This window comes from Fistularia commersonii, chromosome 19 (genome assembly GCF_037954325.1).
Source record: "Fistularia commersonii isolate RoL2024-O1a breed Wild chromosome 19, RoL_Fcom_v1.0, whole genome shotgun sequence".
Lineage (NCBI taxonomy): Eukaryota > Metazoa > Chordata > Actinopteri > Syngnathiformes > Fistulariidae > Fistularia > Fistularia commersonii.
The window spans coordinates 5,797,637-5,815,886 of NC_141302.1; the positions used below are offsets into that span (position 1 = coordinate 5,797,637).

Consider the following 18,250-nt stretch of genomic DNA (forward strand, 5'->3'; position numbering starts at 1 on the left):
GGCCAAACTGTGGTCCAAAAGGCACTCAGACTGTAACTGTTCTTGCTATTCTTCCTCCCTCTCAATCAAACCAGCTTTCCCTCATCCAATTACTCAGATGACTGTGTCCAACTGGAACACGGTCAGTGTCTGAAATATTTCCACCGGTACAACGCGAGGGTGAACGGTAGGGGGGTAATTGAATGATTTTCTCATTTGCCAAAGAAGATAGCCTTTCCCCTTGGCACCGTGTTGTGGAATTACCTTCTGTCTTCCTCTCCCTCTTTCATCATTCTGGAATTTGATGAATGGTGTTGTGATAGAAGCTATCATGCTAACACACACAGAGCCATCTAGCCGACCATGTCTGGCAATCAAACGGCCGACTGCGGTCTCTCCTGCAATACTTATCAAACTGGTCTCTGTTTAAGCTGTCCATTTTTCACAGGCAGACTAAACAATAGCAAATATTCATTTTTAACAACTGACAAGTTATTGACTGCACAGTTGGGATCCTCTTGTTACCTCGCTTTTTAAAAACACTTTTTTACATCTTTAAAATTTTGCCAACTATTCTACGGGCCCTGACATTAAACTTACTCAAAGGTCAAATGGCTGAAACCTGTTGCGAGCTCAAAATGGAAAATGTACGCCTATGGAAAGGTTCATCAAACATCCAAGGATTAGTACATTCTATAATAGTGTGTAATATTGCTGTAATAATTCGCAATAATTAGATTTTACTTTCACTGAAGCGTCTGCCTCAGTCAGCAGCCCTCAGTGGCTGAAATGAAACAATTTGGCCATTTCGTTATTCATTTTGTTTTTGTTCATTTTACTAAGGCCCTGGCTTGTAAAAGGAGGCTATAGAAACATTTAACCTCGCTAGGCAACTGGATTCACAATGATTACTCAGTCACTGCAACTTAGTTCAGTCTGTAGGCTCCGTGAGACGTAATGCAATTTGCAATTCCCATTTGACCCTAACTGGTTTCTGTCGAACGGACTCCATGACAACGCACATAGCTGAGCTGGAAAAGCTCTGCTTCAGCTATACACTATACAGTTTATTTTGACATTTATTTAGTTTTTGTGGTCCTGTTCAGGCAGCTGAAATGCCTCATGCAGTTGCTCGATGGCACAGTTGACTTTTTCTCTGGGCAAAAGAATAAGCATTAATGTTGAGCCCCGTACACCCCCAAGTGGGCTGACAGTGATTTATTCAGTTATTTTGTAGTTGGAATATCTGTCTCAAAGGTAGTGATTGATTAGCACTATGCTTTTTATCTAATAAGTCCTTCTTCTTCTCGACAATAATCCTTGTGGGGAAACCTGACATGCAGATTTCACAGCAGGAAATATCTAAGTCTGACCTATTTAGAATTGTTGAACATGTATCAGTTTCCATATCATAAACACATTCTGTAGTTCCCTTAAAATAGAATACAAAAGTATGAAACTCACATCAGCAAAAAAAAAAAAGTTTCCTATGTGTCCGGAAAAGTTTGAGAAACAGTACCCCCTACATACTTTTGGTGTAAATAATGGCAAATTCTCCACTGCAAGAGCCAAGATTTTGACCGTCACAAAATATTATTTTTTGAAATTTACTATGGAGAGCCAGTTTTTGTAATCACTTGTCCGATCGCTGTTCCTCCATTGCTGAGGCTCAATTTCACTGCATGAACAAGCAGTCGCCTCACTCTTGATAATGGACAGGAGCCACACACAGGTTCTGCCCTGCAAGTTTTATTGCTTCCACAGCCATTTCTGTTGAGTTTCATTCTGACACGGAGTCTTGGCTGCGCGGTTGTCACTTTGTCTGCCGTGTATAACTTTGAGAGGAACAGCTGCACAGCGGCGCAGCACGGTCAACAGTCTCCGCTTGTATGTTACAGACATGTTTGATCATGGAAACTTTGATATGGAAGAGCAGAATGATGATGACAGATCTTTAGGCATAAATAAAGTATCCAACCACAGCTAATTTGATGTTACATACCTCGGCAGCAACGTTCTCTTTGTCATGCTATCCCCATGAGTCATGGAATGAATGAGGAAAATGCAGGAAAAAAGATGTATTTGGAACAAAAGATCATGACATATCAGTAATTTAAAAGATGGAGAAAAGTTATGTTCTTGTGTGACCCAGATTATCTTAAGTGTGTTTGAAATATTGCTGAAAAGCATCACAGCTGAGCAGAGTGCTCGCAGCCCTGGGTATGTGCGTGCATTTTGACTCGTCGGACCTCCAAAAATTTGTTATTCTTACCACCCAAGCCAAGAGCAGATAGCTTTTCAAAATAAGCGTTTTCACTTCCGACTGCAGTTAAGATGTTTTTTTTTTTCATTTACTGTGGAATGCCTGCTTTTGTTGTTGTTTTTAGAAAACAGATCTCGCGGAAGTCGGAAAAACAGGTCTTGGTTTGTCTGTCATACTGCCATTTCTTTCTCCATTCCTCAGTCAGTTACTCTGAAGTATTGTTTTAGAGCATCCAATCTGAACAAGTTTTTCTGGGAATGTTATTGAGCTCGCAGTCCTCCCTTCTGAGCCTGTATCATACACGTTAAAAACACGTTCAAAATGACATCGAACTGCATGCAAATAGAAGTTTACCATTTTAAGAATTGATGGCTATTGGTACTTTTCCTCAGATTTTTGTTTGTTTCTTTTTTCAGGAATTGATTAACCTTTCACAGGTTTTAGCTATTTCACCCTACACTAGCTGTAGCGCAATAAGGACCATTAAAACAAAACTCGCAGTCAAGTGATTCCTTTAAGAGCGCCAAATATTCCCCAAAAACATTCAACAAAAATGAAAAATAATGAAACTGTCCCAAATCTCAAGTGAGGCTTGTTCATCCTACTCTCTTTTTGGATATGTCTCCAGTTACTTACATTGTGATTACCCTTTTTCCATGTTAGCGCTTATCCTAACAAAATAATGTGGATACAGGGCTGAATAATATCTAGCAAAGGCAAGTGATTTTTTTTTGGCTTTGTAAAAAACAAATAAATGAAACTAGACTTTTTTTTTTTCTTATTTAGTACATTATGGTAAAGATTTTTGATGCGCTCCTCCATAATCTCTTGTCTGTGAGGAGGGTATTACACTAGCCGAGGGGCCTCTCACAACCCAGAGCTGTGCGGGAAGTAGATGAAGGGAGCTGCTCCCCCGACAGCTTTTGGAAACCTTACACTCTTACCCTTCCAGTAGTCATGGGACTCTTTGGGGGTTTAGAGGGTTTCCTTTGACATACAGTAGTGGTAAGCAGCCCAGTCCTCGCTGAGATCTGGAGGGGATTAACCAGAGTCTTCAGCACTATGTGGCTCTCATTCTGTTTCTGCTCAGCAGGTGCTTGCCTGGGATCAAACACCCTCACCTGCTTGTAAAGTTCTTTGGCTGGATTGGAACCCTAGCGGTTGGAGTACTTGGCGAAGGCTCAGTGGAATGCATTGTGAAAATTGTCAAGCACCTCTCTTTCCTGTCTGATTCACATCTTGTCGAGTAGTTCATCTGTCTTTGCGCTGAGGAGGTTGCGATTGAGGAGGTGGCAGATCTCAGGTTTTCAATCATAGGCAAACAATGCTCCAGGTTGGTGCAGTCCCACTAGTACAGTCATGGCTAGATTCAGCATGTTGTTGGCCTCAGTCAAGAAGGCTGGAGTTACTTTAAGAGAATCCAGGCTTTTCGTCTCCCCGCAGTATTTCATAGATGTTTATTAGACCCTGTTCGGAGGATACCTCTATCCGGAAGAATTTCTGCAACAGATTAATTTGTTAAATGTCATGCTTTATAGGTTTTGTTGTTGCCAACACAGGTTTTGTGCTCCAGCCTTTCGTCTTCTTTTTGTAGCGAGATTGTCCAATGCTTATGAAACGGCTACTTTTAGATTTTTATTCTGTTCTTGGAATTTTTTGTGTAATACATCTGTCACAATTGACCTGAATGCTCGCTGGGTTGACCAATAGGGGGGACATTTGCTATTGTCATTTGGAATGATAGTACAGCTTTTATTTATAAGCAGTACTATATCATCCACATAAAATTAGTAATTCAGCACGCCAACCGCTTGTATGCCAAATGTTATTTTTGTCTATGTAACCTCAGGTGTAGTCAAGTATGCTCCTCCGCAGTAAAGTGACTACATTTGCAGTGATGTAGATCTGATGTCCGACGATTGACCTCAAACGGCGGGGCCTGGCCTGTCCTTCAACATCAAATATCCTCCAATGCACTTTTGCACACAAATTCCTTCTCTGATCTGAGCTCGTGGTTGGCTTTTCAGTGATTTCAGTTAATCTAATGTCCCTCCTACAATATTAACTCAGTTTCGGCTGTGATTCTTGGAAGCACATGACAAGACATCCTTCACAAAGTGGCATCTGAATCACACAGCTGACTAGTGTTACAGTAGTGCAATTGCTGCTTGACACAGACCAACGCTGCAGAGGTATAAATAGCTCGCCTATCCGTGTCAAGGTACGCATTGAGCCGACAGGAAATAAATCAAGCTCTAATGCTGACAAACAAGCACAGTTGGACATAGGATATGAACAAAAAAAATCTCACAGGTCTGTGGAATTTTACATTTATACGTGACCTAGATTCCACCAATCCATTCACAAATTGGGTGCTTTGTGACGCTGCGGTGCTCCGTGTCGTTTAACATGGCAGTCACTAAATGCTAAACATGTCCAGCAGCAATAAATTTACAGTAAAATTGAATTCCCAACCGAAAATCCATCTTTTTTGAAAACATACTAGAGAAGACAGGCCTTTCACTTTATTTTATTTTTTATTTTTTATTTTTTTATCATACAGCCTACAGCTTACACATATTAATAGATGTGGTGCCCACTGTTGCAGATGAAGGAAGGAAAATGTGCTCTCCAGCTCAGTAAAAAAGCCAGGTGGGTTCAGGCGCTGATCAAAGTAACAGGAGGGGCTGAGGGGAGGTCAGCACGATAGTAGGGTAGTGGGAGGGGGGCTCATTAAGCATTCAGGATAGCTGCCATGCATATATAAAACTTTGATTAACAGCTGGGAAGCCTTGGCACCATCATGAGGCCCTCAAGGTGTTGGATGGTTTCTACTACTTTCTGCCAAATGAAACAACATGCCTGCTTTTGAAGTTCCAGTCATGCAGGCATCTGTTTGGACATGGCAAATCACCCTGAATAAGGGCTCATTTTTTCTTCATTCAACTAAAGATTTATTCAGTTTGTTTATGTCAGCGATTTGGGAATGAGTATGAGAAGTGTTTGGCACTCACTTCGGTTTTGATCATTAGATCCTTTAAAACTGTAGCTTTAGCAGACTCTTTTCAAAAGGTGGTGCAGGTCATAATAAAATACAAAAAAATATTCGAGTTAAATTACATTACATTACATTACAGTCATTTAGCAGCCGCTTTTATCCAAAGCGACTTACAAAAATTGCAATTCAATAACCGAAGTACCAGTCGTCGTTATTCAGAAGTATATAGAAGTAAATGAATACAGTGGCACATTAGCCATAACAGCTCCAAGGGAACCGGAACAAAAGAGCATGTGTGTGTGTGTGTTTTTTTTAATTGGAATTAACTGGTTTGCAATCACGAAATTTGGTTTGAGTGTGTTTGTGTGTGTGTGCACATACGCATGTGCATGCGTGAGTGCTATATATGTGTATGTGCATGTCTGTGTGGCCCCGATAGTACGCTACTTACCGGCTCACCATATGGAGCACTCATCTCTCGACCCTTCCAAACCACTGAGGTATTTTGGAGGAGATAAATTGGCTGCCCCACAACCAATCCTTATATGCCAGTTGGTCTCTGTGCTATCACTGCTGCTTTGACAGATCTCATCAGCTCCAGATCAGACACTTATATAGTCATATTCCTGCCGCCCTACTGCTTTATTATCTCTTATATGGACCTATGCCAGCACTGAAGAGTCTTGCAGAAGCATGATTGAAGACATACAAGGGCTCAAGCAGACAAACAGCCCCTCAAGGTGTTTACTTCGGATGCACACTGTCAGATACGAAACGGGAACATGGAGTTTCAATAAATTATAGTATAGCTGTTTGTTACTAAATGCTTTTCCATGTATGTGATACATTGGTTATTTAGTTCATCTACCTCAATCCATCTTGTCTGAAACCATTGTTTTAACACTGCCGGTGCAAACTTTTCAGCAGCTACAAAAAAGATACAGTTGTCACATTTTTAATTACCAGTACCTTTTGTTTTTATTTTAATGATAATATGTACTCAGGAAATAAAATGTGACTGCAACTTTCTGTTTTTTCTGCTTATTTGCTCAGTCTCAAACTTCAAGTTAAAGGTTGGATCACCATCTTTTATCCGTATCTTTATCTTTTATTTGGCTTACAAAATAGCTGTTCTGCTCCTCGAGAGATCACAGGAACTATTTCAGAGAGCAGTAAACTGCTTTTCACAATGACCTTATTTTCTTTACTTTCTTTCCCGTTGGATAAGACGCCTTGCAAGCATAATTGCGCTATGTTGCCTACCACTCGCCACTTTTTATGATTATTTTTATTTGTTAAATAAATTTGCACCTTTTTTGTCCCGCTTCATGTACAATATGATTTGAATGATAAGGTGCATGTTCAGAGTTACTGTAAAAGGCAGCCCCTTCCCACAAACTGGCTCATGTGGTTGCCTTCATGTTAATACTTTAACCTAAAGTATGTGGAGGCCATTCAGGAGGGTATTATTAGTGGGTATGCATGCGTATGTTCAGTTTGGTGGCATCTCAGCAGTCACTAACACCATCCACTGACTCATGGCTATGGCCTAAACCGCTGCAGTCCAGCAAGGGTTTGAGTAGATTCTAAATAAAAGATTGATCCAGCACATGTCCAGCATAGAGCTTTCTCGACGCGTGCGTATCACGACCAGAGAAAACTTCAGATGTTGACACATGGACTCACGCTCATCGCTGTGCTGACAGTCGGCGCAGAAGACACGGAGCGCACAGGAGGACTCCTCTCCCTTCATTGCAACACCCTGACAGCTGGAAGCGGGTTGGGGAGCGGAGGAGAGGCCATCCTATTGAGGATCATAGAGACGTCGCTCTCCCTCTCCTCTATTCTTTTCAATTCTCTTTTCCCTCCTGCAATCCCTTGCTTCATGCGCTCTGTAATTACTCTCCTCCTGCTTGAAGTTTAGCCAATTAGACAATAAAGGCCAGAGCTTTCGCTCCTTCAGCGGAGGGCCTTCACCCCCCAACCCCCCAAAACACACACACACACACACACGTACACACACTCCACCCCGTCTCTTGTTTCTTGCAGTCTATCATGTGGAGCTCTTATGTTCTGTTTGGACAGAGAATACAGAAAAAATCATCCACTTACCCTTAACACACATCCTTTGTTTTCCTTCCATTCTTTAATGATACTGTATACCCGTGACCTTATTGGCTTTCAGTGAGTACAGTAAATAAATTCATCATGGCTCCCTTTGCTTCCTCGGTATCGTCTTGTTTTCCCTTATTGCTCCAGCTCTTTTTCATTTAATCTATTGTTCTCTTTGATTATCCTTGTTTAAAACACCGTTACGAAAAACCAACACACTTTCAGCTTGGCCTCCATAGCGCAGCAAGCAGATGGTCTTGTTTTCTCCAGAGAAAATAAAGATATGTTTCTCTGACTTTAATGCCCTGTCTAATTGTATGTGGTGGATTGTAAATGCTGGCTAAAGTTAGTTTGGGAACTGTATATGGGGCGGACACAGCCGTTGCTGGTCTGTATTGCCCAGTGTTCTCCGGTGGTTTTAGACCACTGGCAAGCAGCTGGGTCGTCTGTAGGAGAAATAATTACAATTTTAGTCGTTTCTCCCATTTCCCTGTCCGTGTTCTGCCTCGTTCCTTGTCTTGCTGATGCAGGGTTTTGATAAACCCTAGAATTTAGGGTTGTTTTTAGTGGTCATGTGTGACGTTTCTCGTTATTCAATCATATCGCTAAAGCTGGAACCATGTTGATAATGAATGGGTAACCTTTTCAACACTGTATCAGTCTACATTGTCGGTATAATCTTGAATACATTCAATCGGTGCTCGTATGACCTTTTATCCCTTGTGCGCTTCTCTTTAAATCTCTCCGCACCTGCTGAGTTCTTTTCTCCGGTTAGAGTTGACTAAGGTATGAGGAGTATCAAGCATTCATCAGAAATAATCCTATTGTCTTGCCAAGTGTCACCGCTCTAACATCTGCCAGTTCAGTCTTGATCAAATCCAAGAAAAGACCTCTGGTAACACTAAAAAAGTCTTTTTCTAATTAACTGGGACTAATGAACACATTTTCAACAATTCAAGATTCTGCTGGTGATCAAACCGCACATGAGGACTTTTTACTAAATGATTCAGACCATCAAGAAGTGTTACGAAATAAACAGCTTGTCCAAGCCAGCGAGCGTCAGGTGGCACCCGGTTGTCTTTTTCTCATTTCGATTCTGACAAATGACTTTCATTTAACCTTATTTTAACTGATCAAGTGTACCTACTCTGCTATATTTACTATTGGGGGGGGGTTCTCTGCTGCCCCAATTTTTTTACTCCTTGTCTTTCAATTTATGCATGTTGAAAGGTAAACGTCCCAAAACTGTGCCTTTTGGTTGTAACAGAAATCCTACAGATGAAACTGAGGGTTTCATTTATATTTACTTGGTCCTGACTGAATTGAGTTCTTTTCTCTTCTTATAGCAAATCCTACGTTATTCCCGTGCTAATGCCTCCAAGGTTATTTTCCTGATAACTGATGGCTACTCAAATGGAGGAGACCCACGGCCGGTGGCGGCGGCTCTGAGGGAACGAGGTGTCGAAATATTCACCCTGGGTATCTGGCAGGGGAACATTAGGGAGCTGCATGATATGGCCTCTCAACCCAAGGATCAACACTGCTATCTGGTGCACAACTTTGCCGAGTTTGAGGCCCTTGCACGTCGTGCACTGCATGAAGGTAAGAAGAACTGATGGGAATTCTTGGCGTAATTTAATAGTAGCCTAAATTCTTGTTATAATATGTGACAATAGGTCTCTTTAGAACATTAAAACATCTCATTTTACCTCTCCTGCAATTTTGTGAAGCTGCTCATCCAAGTTACGCCAACGTAAAGTACTGTTAAAGTTTCAATCTCTTTGAAGCTCCATTACTTATGTCTTTGACATTTGCCTTTCAGTAACAAGTGAACACTTTGAATATTTCCTTGTTTACATCAAGGAGATACATATTTTAAAGTGAACTTGACAAGGTACATTTCACATGCTCTCAACTGTTGCGTGATGCAGATGGCCATGAGACCTCACTTCCTTACAAACTGGATTAAGTAAAGCAATTTTTCCCACACTTAGGGGACCTTCCCGTAATGCAATTGAGAAGAGTTTTTTTTTTTTCACAGCTTTAAAACTGAAAACATCAGCATGAATATGACCATTCAGTGCAGCTCAGAGTGACTGGTGAGCCGTAAATCTTGCACACGTACTTGCTGACTGCATATGTCTGAATCCCAGACAGTTGGCGCAGTAGTAAAGATCAGTGAGACAGAGCACGGAGGGATAGGGCCGTGAGAAAGTAAGCCAACTCACACAGCACTATCAGCTCAGCAGTTTCCTGATCCATCTCTTACGCTGTTACTTGAAGTCTGCCCAACGCGTCTGCATGCGATAGCCTCTCAGCAAACACTGAGGATTATAAACAAGGAGCCACATGTTGAGCTCTTCTTGCCGGCTGTGGATCAAATAATATAAGTAAAATCTTTTCCTGAACTTTATCTTTCGACCGTTTCGTTTAGACTAACAGTCCCAAATCCAAGGTTACGCTCATTATTTATTACCTCCAGAGAGATGCGCGTCTCTGGATTTTTTTTTTTTTAACCGGTTTTGGAATAAATCTGACTCAAGAATGTCTGAATTTAATCCTGTTGCATCCTGTGCTCTTGTGTGTTTATTTTCCATCCCCAGACCTACCTACGGGCAGCTACATCCAGGAGGATCTGTCACGCTGCTCCTCTCTATGTGAAACAGGCAAAGACTGCTGCGACCTGATGGCCAGCTGTAAGTGTGGAACGCACACTGGCCAGTACGACTGCATCTGCGAGAAGGGATACTACGGAAAAGGTCTGCAGCACGAGTGCACAGGTATGTGATCCAGCTGGAGCCTTTGTGCGTTTCTCCAGTGTCACCTTTTTCTCAGCTGTCTAAACAGCCGGCTGAGTCATTTTGCCTCACTAGTAACTGATCACCAATCATTTACCAAGTGTAGTCTAGTTGTAACCCGAGCTGCCGTAACCAAAGCATCATATTATGCATCAACTGACTTGTAAAAGTAAAGAACGACTGTTTTCATGTGAGTGGACTGTTATAATCTCAACACTTGTCACTGGTCTCGTCTCACAGTTAGAGCAGCAGTGAACTGCACTGGATGTATTCCTTCAAGAGTCTGTTTTTCTTTTCTTTTCTTTTCTTTTCTTTTCTTTTCTTATTGTTGTCAGTTGGGGTAGTTAGTGGTAAACTCGCTGTGGCTCAAATTTAAATAACCCGTCCATTGATAGTGTGAGCTGGCTACTGTGCGGATCCCACGAAACAACAGTCATTTTCTGCTGTGGGTCAGGAGAAGGATAAAGTGTTTGTGTATTCACATTTCCTTTTGACGAGTTAAATTTGTACCATGTGCAGCAAACCATTCTCTCTTTTAGCTAAAATGATTAGGTTGTCCACAGGTTGAAACAGGTAAACCAGATCATTTAGGGACTGTAACTGAAGACACTTGCCCTGGCCTGAAAACCCTGTCTTAAAAAATATGCAGAGCTGCTGCAAGACCTGGCAAGATATTTTAACTGTTAATATTATTGCAGAATCCAATGGAGAGTTTTTTTTTTTTTTTTTCCAGTATTTCCAAGCTATTGAGTGGGATTTTTGTGGGATTCCTCCCCGTGTGTGTGTGTTCGTTTTAGATCCGTTGAGCAGAATGCATCTGTTGGAGCGAAATGGAAGATATAGGTCTTTTTCCCTCAAATCAACCGCAGAGATCAAAAGAATCAAAAAAATCCAGATTTAAAAATTACAACTAGTTTATGTAATAAAAGATGCCAGTTTAGAAATTAGCCCTTCATTAGTAAGGTTTCACAGCGGAGTGTTAACATTTAACCGAGGTGGTCTTTGGCATGTCAACTGCAGGTCACTGGGTTATACATTATTTTCTTTGAATTTGTAATCACTACACGAAAAGTGGAGCGCAGCAGTTAGCGTGGTGGTTGGGGAGCAGATGACTAACAGATGCACTGAATGGCGTGTGTGTGTCTATGATTAGGCAACTACTGTGTTAAAACTCAGACATTTAGATAGCTAATTCTTGATAGCGACAGAAGGTGAGGCGGACCAAGGGACTCTGCATGCCGCTAAGATATATAGCTCTGGTTGAAACCTAGATAACGATCCTCTCCAAAGACCATAATCCTGCTTGTATTTGTCTTTTGGCTATTTCACTCTTTGCCCACATGTTTCTGATCAAGATTTAGACTGTAGCGGGTCAAAGAGGAAAAAGAAAAAAAAGACGTTTGAAAGACAGATAAGATTAAATAATTCAGATTAGCCTTTTAAAGCAAGTGAGTGAAAATAAGAAATTACAGAGGGAAGCGGAGTGTTCGATACGCCCGAGCCAAAACCAAAGTTCAGCGGGGTCATTGTGCCAAAAGCCGGGGTCGCTAATTCTCATCAGATGTTGCCGAGACCGGAGTTCCACTTTTCTTATTAATCTGCTTTAATTAATAACAGAGAGCGGACCGCGGCGTGTGCTCAGGAAAGGAAGGTCACAGCGAGACGCTTCGACCCCGACTGATGACTGCTTACCTTCTCCGTTTCTTTATCTCCCATGTGATAGAGCTCCATGAAGGGTTTTTTGCCATGGATATTTAATCGTGTTATTCTCAGACACGGAGCTGGTGTGTGTCACCGCAGTTACGATCGCGGATGTGTCGGCATACCGAGGCACCAATAGCCAAACTCATCTGAGTTTTGGTTTTCTTCAGCGTCGCGAATTTTACCGGATTTGTCGTTTAATCTTTATTGAAAGTTTTAACCTCTACAAACTCACGAGGCTCCGACGCCAATTAGACCTATGGGGAAAGCAGTGCATGTAACTAAGAAACACACGAGTAAATTCTGTTTCTTTAACCTCAACAGGCTTGGCTGAACCAAAAGTGTTGTGTGAATTATGGGTACACCGTGTGCTTCGCTGTTTGCCAAGGCTTTTGATTGGCAGACAGACGCAGTTATACACTCTTAAGATCGCTGCCAGAGTTTGTCTAGTTTGTATGAAGGTCGACGTGCGGCTTCAGGTGGGTTTGCTGTCTAGACTCGGGTGTTTGGACTCTTTCCTCACATTTTACATCTGAAATTGTGAAAGCGCCTCAGTCCTTTCAGCGGATTATTATTATCACCGACTGAATGGCTCTTTTGGAAATACTATCCCAATCCCCACTGTGTGCTTCGGTGATGTTTATGAACGTGTCGACAGCCAAGTGAAACAGCCTCTTCCACAAAACATGTCAGGAATCCCAGCAGATAGAGAAAAACGATGAGCCCTGTTCTTGCACAGTTTGGTTTACTCTTGACAGGCATTGTTATTTCTCTACAAATGTCCCGCAACGTCTCTTAATATTTGTATCGCCAAGCATCACCGGAGGAATGGGGGCATAGTTAAATAGAGTGAGAAACAGATAGAGGTGGGGGTCCCTGGGTGTTACATGTTTTTCTCTTGTGACACATGCTGCTTATCAGCTTCTTCTGTTGCCAGAGAGAATGACAGGATCTCTGGACTGTGTTAATGTGTTGTCAACACAGGCTTTGTTTTCTTCAAGATGTCTCGACCCGGGGTGTTTTGGAGCATTAGAAAGGGCAGAAAACAATGTATGGGAAGGAAGCGAAATAAAGTGCAAATAAAGTTACAACAAAGCAGGTGAGAACACAGAACTCGTATTGCAAGGTGATTCAGAGATAGACGCTTATTCATGTCATGATTGGCCTTTTGGATTGGGGTTCTGTCGTTCTAATCAAGTCTCTCTTTTTTTTTTTTTAATAAGATCATTTGCTTTTGATGTAAAACTTGACATATCAGGAATGCAGAAAATACTTTTTCCAACTGTCCTGGGGGTGAAATGCTATTTGAAGTTTTGACAAGACAGAAGAAATGAAAAATACCTTTAGAGCTTTCAGTCTTCCCTTTCTACACTGTTCAAAGGTGTGAATGATTGACATCCCGACCCAATGTAAGTCAACTATAAGTGTGAGTTGTGTAAGTGTAAGACATACATTGAAAGTGGGCAACTGTGATTGTTTTGTGAAACGTTTACTTAAATGGTTAGGGTCTAGTGAAGTTTAGGCACAAAAATGTCAAGAGCTTATACACGGTTCATTTTATGTCTAAAGCAAAACCCTGGCCAATTTTTCTACATTATTATGGATAATTCAAATCAGTGATCTTTCAAAGAGTTTTTTTAGTTTCGATTAATTTTGCTCATCACTTTTTCACTTCACTCATTCATTACACATGTGGTTTGTGCCATCCAGTTCAATTTAATACTTTTGCTCACTGATGGATAAATATCTTTGGAACAAATGCAAATGCTTCAAGAGCCTTATGGGGCACTCATCTGGACATAAGGTGTCCAAGATGTCAAATATATAATAGAACAGTGGACCTGATTCTGGATATTCTTCAACTTTATGGAAATAAGAGTCTTGATCTAAAGAGGAGACACGTGGCAGCAGTGAATTTTGACATAACCCTGAATATTATAGACTCATCATTTCGGATGTAACGGATATGTGTGATTCCTTGTTTTGATTGTAAGAAATAAACAGGCATTCCCTGCATCTGCAATGTAAATATTTGTCATCCTAATGTGACCAAGCAAAATATAAGGGGCTGAGAGACCCTGTGGTGGAAGTAAATACACAAATTAAAATGCCAAGAAGTGGACTTGAGTAAATGTTAGGGAGAATAATGTGTTATAAGGCACAAATGTTGCAGTCTTTCACTTCCTTTCCACTCTCGCTCGGGCCTGATCTGCACCGAAGAAGTCCCCAGTGTTAATAAAGAATAGTCACAATAAAAATAAGCTACAAAGGTTGTTTTTGTGAACTCAGAGGAATGTGGCTGAACTTGACATTGCAGTGGCTATCAGTGTCTCAGGCCTTGACACTCTTCGGCTTTCCTCACTTTGCACTGTTACACATGGCCACTTGATTTCGGTTTGCTTTTCCTGCACACTCCATTAAAATATACCAAGACGAAGGCCTATCTATCACACATGCCAGATGTCTAGGAGGAAACATTGCATTACCATTTAATATCTTGTAACGGAGTTGCTTTGCAGTTAAACTTTTAAAAAATATAACTGTTATTATTCTGAGAAAAAAATAGTTGTGAAATCCATTTGACGTTAGGATCTCTAAACAGAGCTAAAAATTCCTGCAAATGATGGCAACAGAACAATTTGCTGGACCTACAACATGACTATCCAATATTTAATATGAATTAACATTATGGTTTGCACATTTTTTATGTGTTCAGGCATTACAAAAAAGCGGGAAAAAAACTTATAATGCCAAAAAACTTCTCTGACTATGACTGTCTCTATCATGCACAAATTAGCTTGTGCCGAATTTCGGCAATGTACGTGACCAAAATCAGAGCCTTCTCCTTTGGTCAGGCACACTGACGGGTTTTCCATCTGACATCCATAAGTACCACTGCCAAGACATGAAAGTACCAAAATATTTCACACTGGACTTCTATTCACTCAGTTTTTGTAATTTAAAGGCTTTTAAAAGACAATTCCGTGTATTTTTACCCAAAGGATTGACTTTTCCCAGCCCCCTCAGCATATTACATAAACATTCTTGTGAACGGTCTCTTGTTTCCTCAAACTGTAGAAATTCTAAATCCCGACAGGAGACTGGCAGCTTCTGTACAGTACGTCTGCCTCTCTCCCACTTCTTGTTTCTCAACGTTTTCACGGCAAAAATAAAAGTCAAAAGTTGCTCAACATGAATCCCGATCTAGCTCCGGTGCAGTTATGAGTTAGGGCGAAAAAGCACCCGGAGGACTCCGAGGACTCGGGGTCAAGTACCTCGACATCGAACTCCCCCGAACCCCCCCGTTCACGGCCGAAGCGATTGGATGAAAGTTTGGATTTGTGTTTTTATATGGTGAGAAGAGAGTTGAAAGAGAGTGAGGGAGGACCTTTTCTCAGTGCATAGCAATGTATTGTAGCTTTTGTGGTGAATGGATGGAGAGCTTTCAGTGACTGGGCAAAGATCAGACTGGCTTCGGGCCAGACAGGGAGAGGCGGGCCACCAATAGCCGGCTTTACAATAAAGATTATTTATTTGGAACATGGTTGTAAAGAGATTTACAACCCATAGGAATGTTTTTGATACTCTCATTTAACTTGACCGGAATAAAGGCTAGACAAATAACATATTTCAAAAGGTGATTACAGTGGAATAAAAACGGCTCATGAAATAGACTTTGACTGTCGATAGTGTAGGATATATATATGTTTTTTTAGTGTGTAAGAAGATCTCCCCAGATGCAGCTCAACCTTGCCACGCAATAACACGGGTCTTGGCCAAACATAACGTGTGAACCGCTTTTTTGTATCTTACAACAAAGAATGTGGGCCTTAATGTGTGACTGATGCATGACATAGATTTTACTGTAATCATTTACCATGAGAATAGCAGATCGTCGGTGAAAAAACAGACCTTGAGCGAGGAACACAAATGCAGACTGTGAAATGATGACCGTGAAGGGGATTACAAGTCACACCAATTTACTAATTTAGTACTACAAGGAACAAAATGGATTTAAGAATAAGAATAAGAACAACTTTATTTATCCTGAAGGAAATTGTTGTGCCAGAGTTGCAAGAAAAATATATCAATAATAAATATTAGTAGAAAATTGTATGTACAGGAAAAATAGATTTAAGAATAAGAATGAGAACAATTTTATTTATCTCGAAGGAAATTGTTGTGCCAGAGTTACAAGAAAAATATATCAATAATAAATAATAGTAGAAAATTGTAAATACACTAAAAAAACAAACAAAAAAAAATCTATAAAGTGTCTTAAGTAACAAGTGAAAACTAGAAAGTGTCTGAAGTAACAAGCAAAAGATAAGGAGTGCACGAGAGTATGAAAAATTATTGTACATGTAGCTGTTATGAAATATTTTTTATTTATTTTTATTTATTTATTTTATTTACTTGATATGGCCATGAAGATCTTTTTTTCTCTACTTAAAATGATCCCTCTTTCAGCAGGGACTTCCTTAGCAACTGATGGGCAACTCATAAAACAGGGGAAAAATAGAATTGGAAAGGGGGGAAAAAATAAATAAAACAGCAGGACGATGTCCCATCGAGAGCTGTAGCTACCAATCATAAATTTCAGGTTTTCCATTGTCTAAGCTGCTACTGGGTCTTTTCAACAGTCTTTCTTGTCATTTGATTTTTGAAGTTTTGGTCTAATAGAACATTTATATAGCCTGAAAATTCAAAGCTGTGTTGATCTCCACACTCGCCACCCGCCTTTCTCTCAGCGCCACAGGGTTCAGTCCATTCCGCCATCTCTCCCCTCATTAAATGACACATATAGGTCTGTAAAAACTTTAATTGATGACTACTGCTGCAGTGTTTGTAGGTCACGGATGCTGTAAAGCAGACACGACTAGTGTTATAAACTGAGGTCATTGTGTGTGTGTGCATGCGTACGCCTGCGTACATGCGCATGCGTGTGTGTGTGTGTGTGTGTGTGTGTGTGTATAAACCAGACAAAGATGAAGGAGGGACGACTGGGGAGACTACAGCGCCCACTGAGACCCTGCCAGAGCATGAAAAACAAGTAGCTGTTGTATGGGGTCGAAAATCAGTGTATGATTAACACTCCCCCATCCAACCTTCCTTCCATGTTTTTTTTTTATTCTATCACTGCCCACATACCTGCTTCCCTCCTTTACAGCCTCCCTCTCAGTCTCCCCAGTCCTCCCACCAACTACTCTAGCGTGTCACCAGGTGCACCGAGCATAAATTAGTCTTTTTACAGAGGGGTATTCAGCAGAGCAGAAACATTCCTTGTTAAATGTGCTCTGATCTGATTTCTAGCCCAAGGAGTGAACAAGGACACCATGGGGAAAAACAAACAGACACCGCGCGCGCGCACACACACACAAATACTCCGGCACAGACACATGCGCACTGTGTCTATAAATGTCGGAAAGTTCAGTTGTAAAAATGATAATTCGGAATTTACCACCGCCTTACATGATGTAATTGAAAACGAACTTTGAAAGCCTTCCACAGCCCCATCCGCAAAACAAGAACAAAACAGAAAGATCTTATGAAAATAGTGAATTCAGCATACTGGTTTGCTCCGCTGAATAATTGATCAATCATCAACAATAGTAATGATGAGGATAAAAAATTAATCATACCTGTAAATCAGTTACCAAAAATCAGTCAAAGATGACTAACTGCACACTATTCCGTTCTTCACTATGTGAATATTGGACTATTCGAACTCCGATATGCTCCAGTTTTACTTACACGCACGATTAATTTAAAAAAAGCGTGCCCCTAGGAATTTCATGTGGAATGATTTTCCCATTTAGCATCTTTAATGGTTGCCTTGAATGCCTTTTTCAAGGCCTTTGCCCTTCTTCAAATCCAGCATGTTTGTTCCTTCCTGTGACCCTCATCCGTCTCAATTTTTTCCACAGACCGTCCTTAGCACTCTTGCAGCTCCTTCCTCCTTTCCCTTTTCGAGTGTGTGTTTTTGTACGTGTGTATGTCAATGCGTTTAAACTGAAACGTCTCCATTTAGAAAATGGTGATGAAGAGTGACACGTGTAACGTCAAAGGTCGCGGTCAAGGTTTTGGATGAGAAGCGTCTGTCTTTTTTTTCCACCAACCAATTAGCTCCTGTTTGGATTGTCCGTATTAGTGACTAGAAATACACACTGTTCAGAAAATGTGTTTGTGTTACCCTGAAAAATGATACCATTTGATTTTTTTTTGTTTCTCTTGCGTAGTTTTGTAAAAACATATAAACCGTTTAGTTTTATTGAGCAATGTTATGACTCGAGGACTCTTTCCTATACGTCCGTCCATACCATGTGGTTGAAAAAAAAACAAAAAACAACCCAAAGGAGCCTGTGTTCTGTCAGTGAATCTGGTTACACTGACACCTTT

At 40.9% G+C, this 18,250-nt stretch overlaps 1 protein-coding gene across 2 annotated transcripts in view; it reads left to right on the forward strand.

Moving 5' to 3' along the window:
• Positions 1 to 18,250, forward strand: part of svep1 (sushi, von Willebrand factor type A, EGF and pentraxin domain containing 1) — an 82,810-nt gene that overhangs the window by 15,792 nt on the left and 48,768 nt on the right. For both annotated transcript variants that reach the window (XM_086166424.1, XM_086166425.1), the window contains exons 2-3: positions 8,699 to 8,954; positions 9,956 to 10,132. In XM_086166424.1, the coding sequence (XP_086022550.1) occupies positions 8,699 to 8,954; positions 9,956 to 10,132 (433 nt within the window). The remainder of the gene's footprint in view (positions 1 to 8,698; positions 8,955 to 9,955; positions 10,133 to 18,250) is intronic.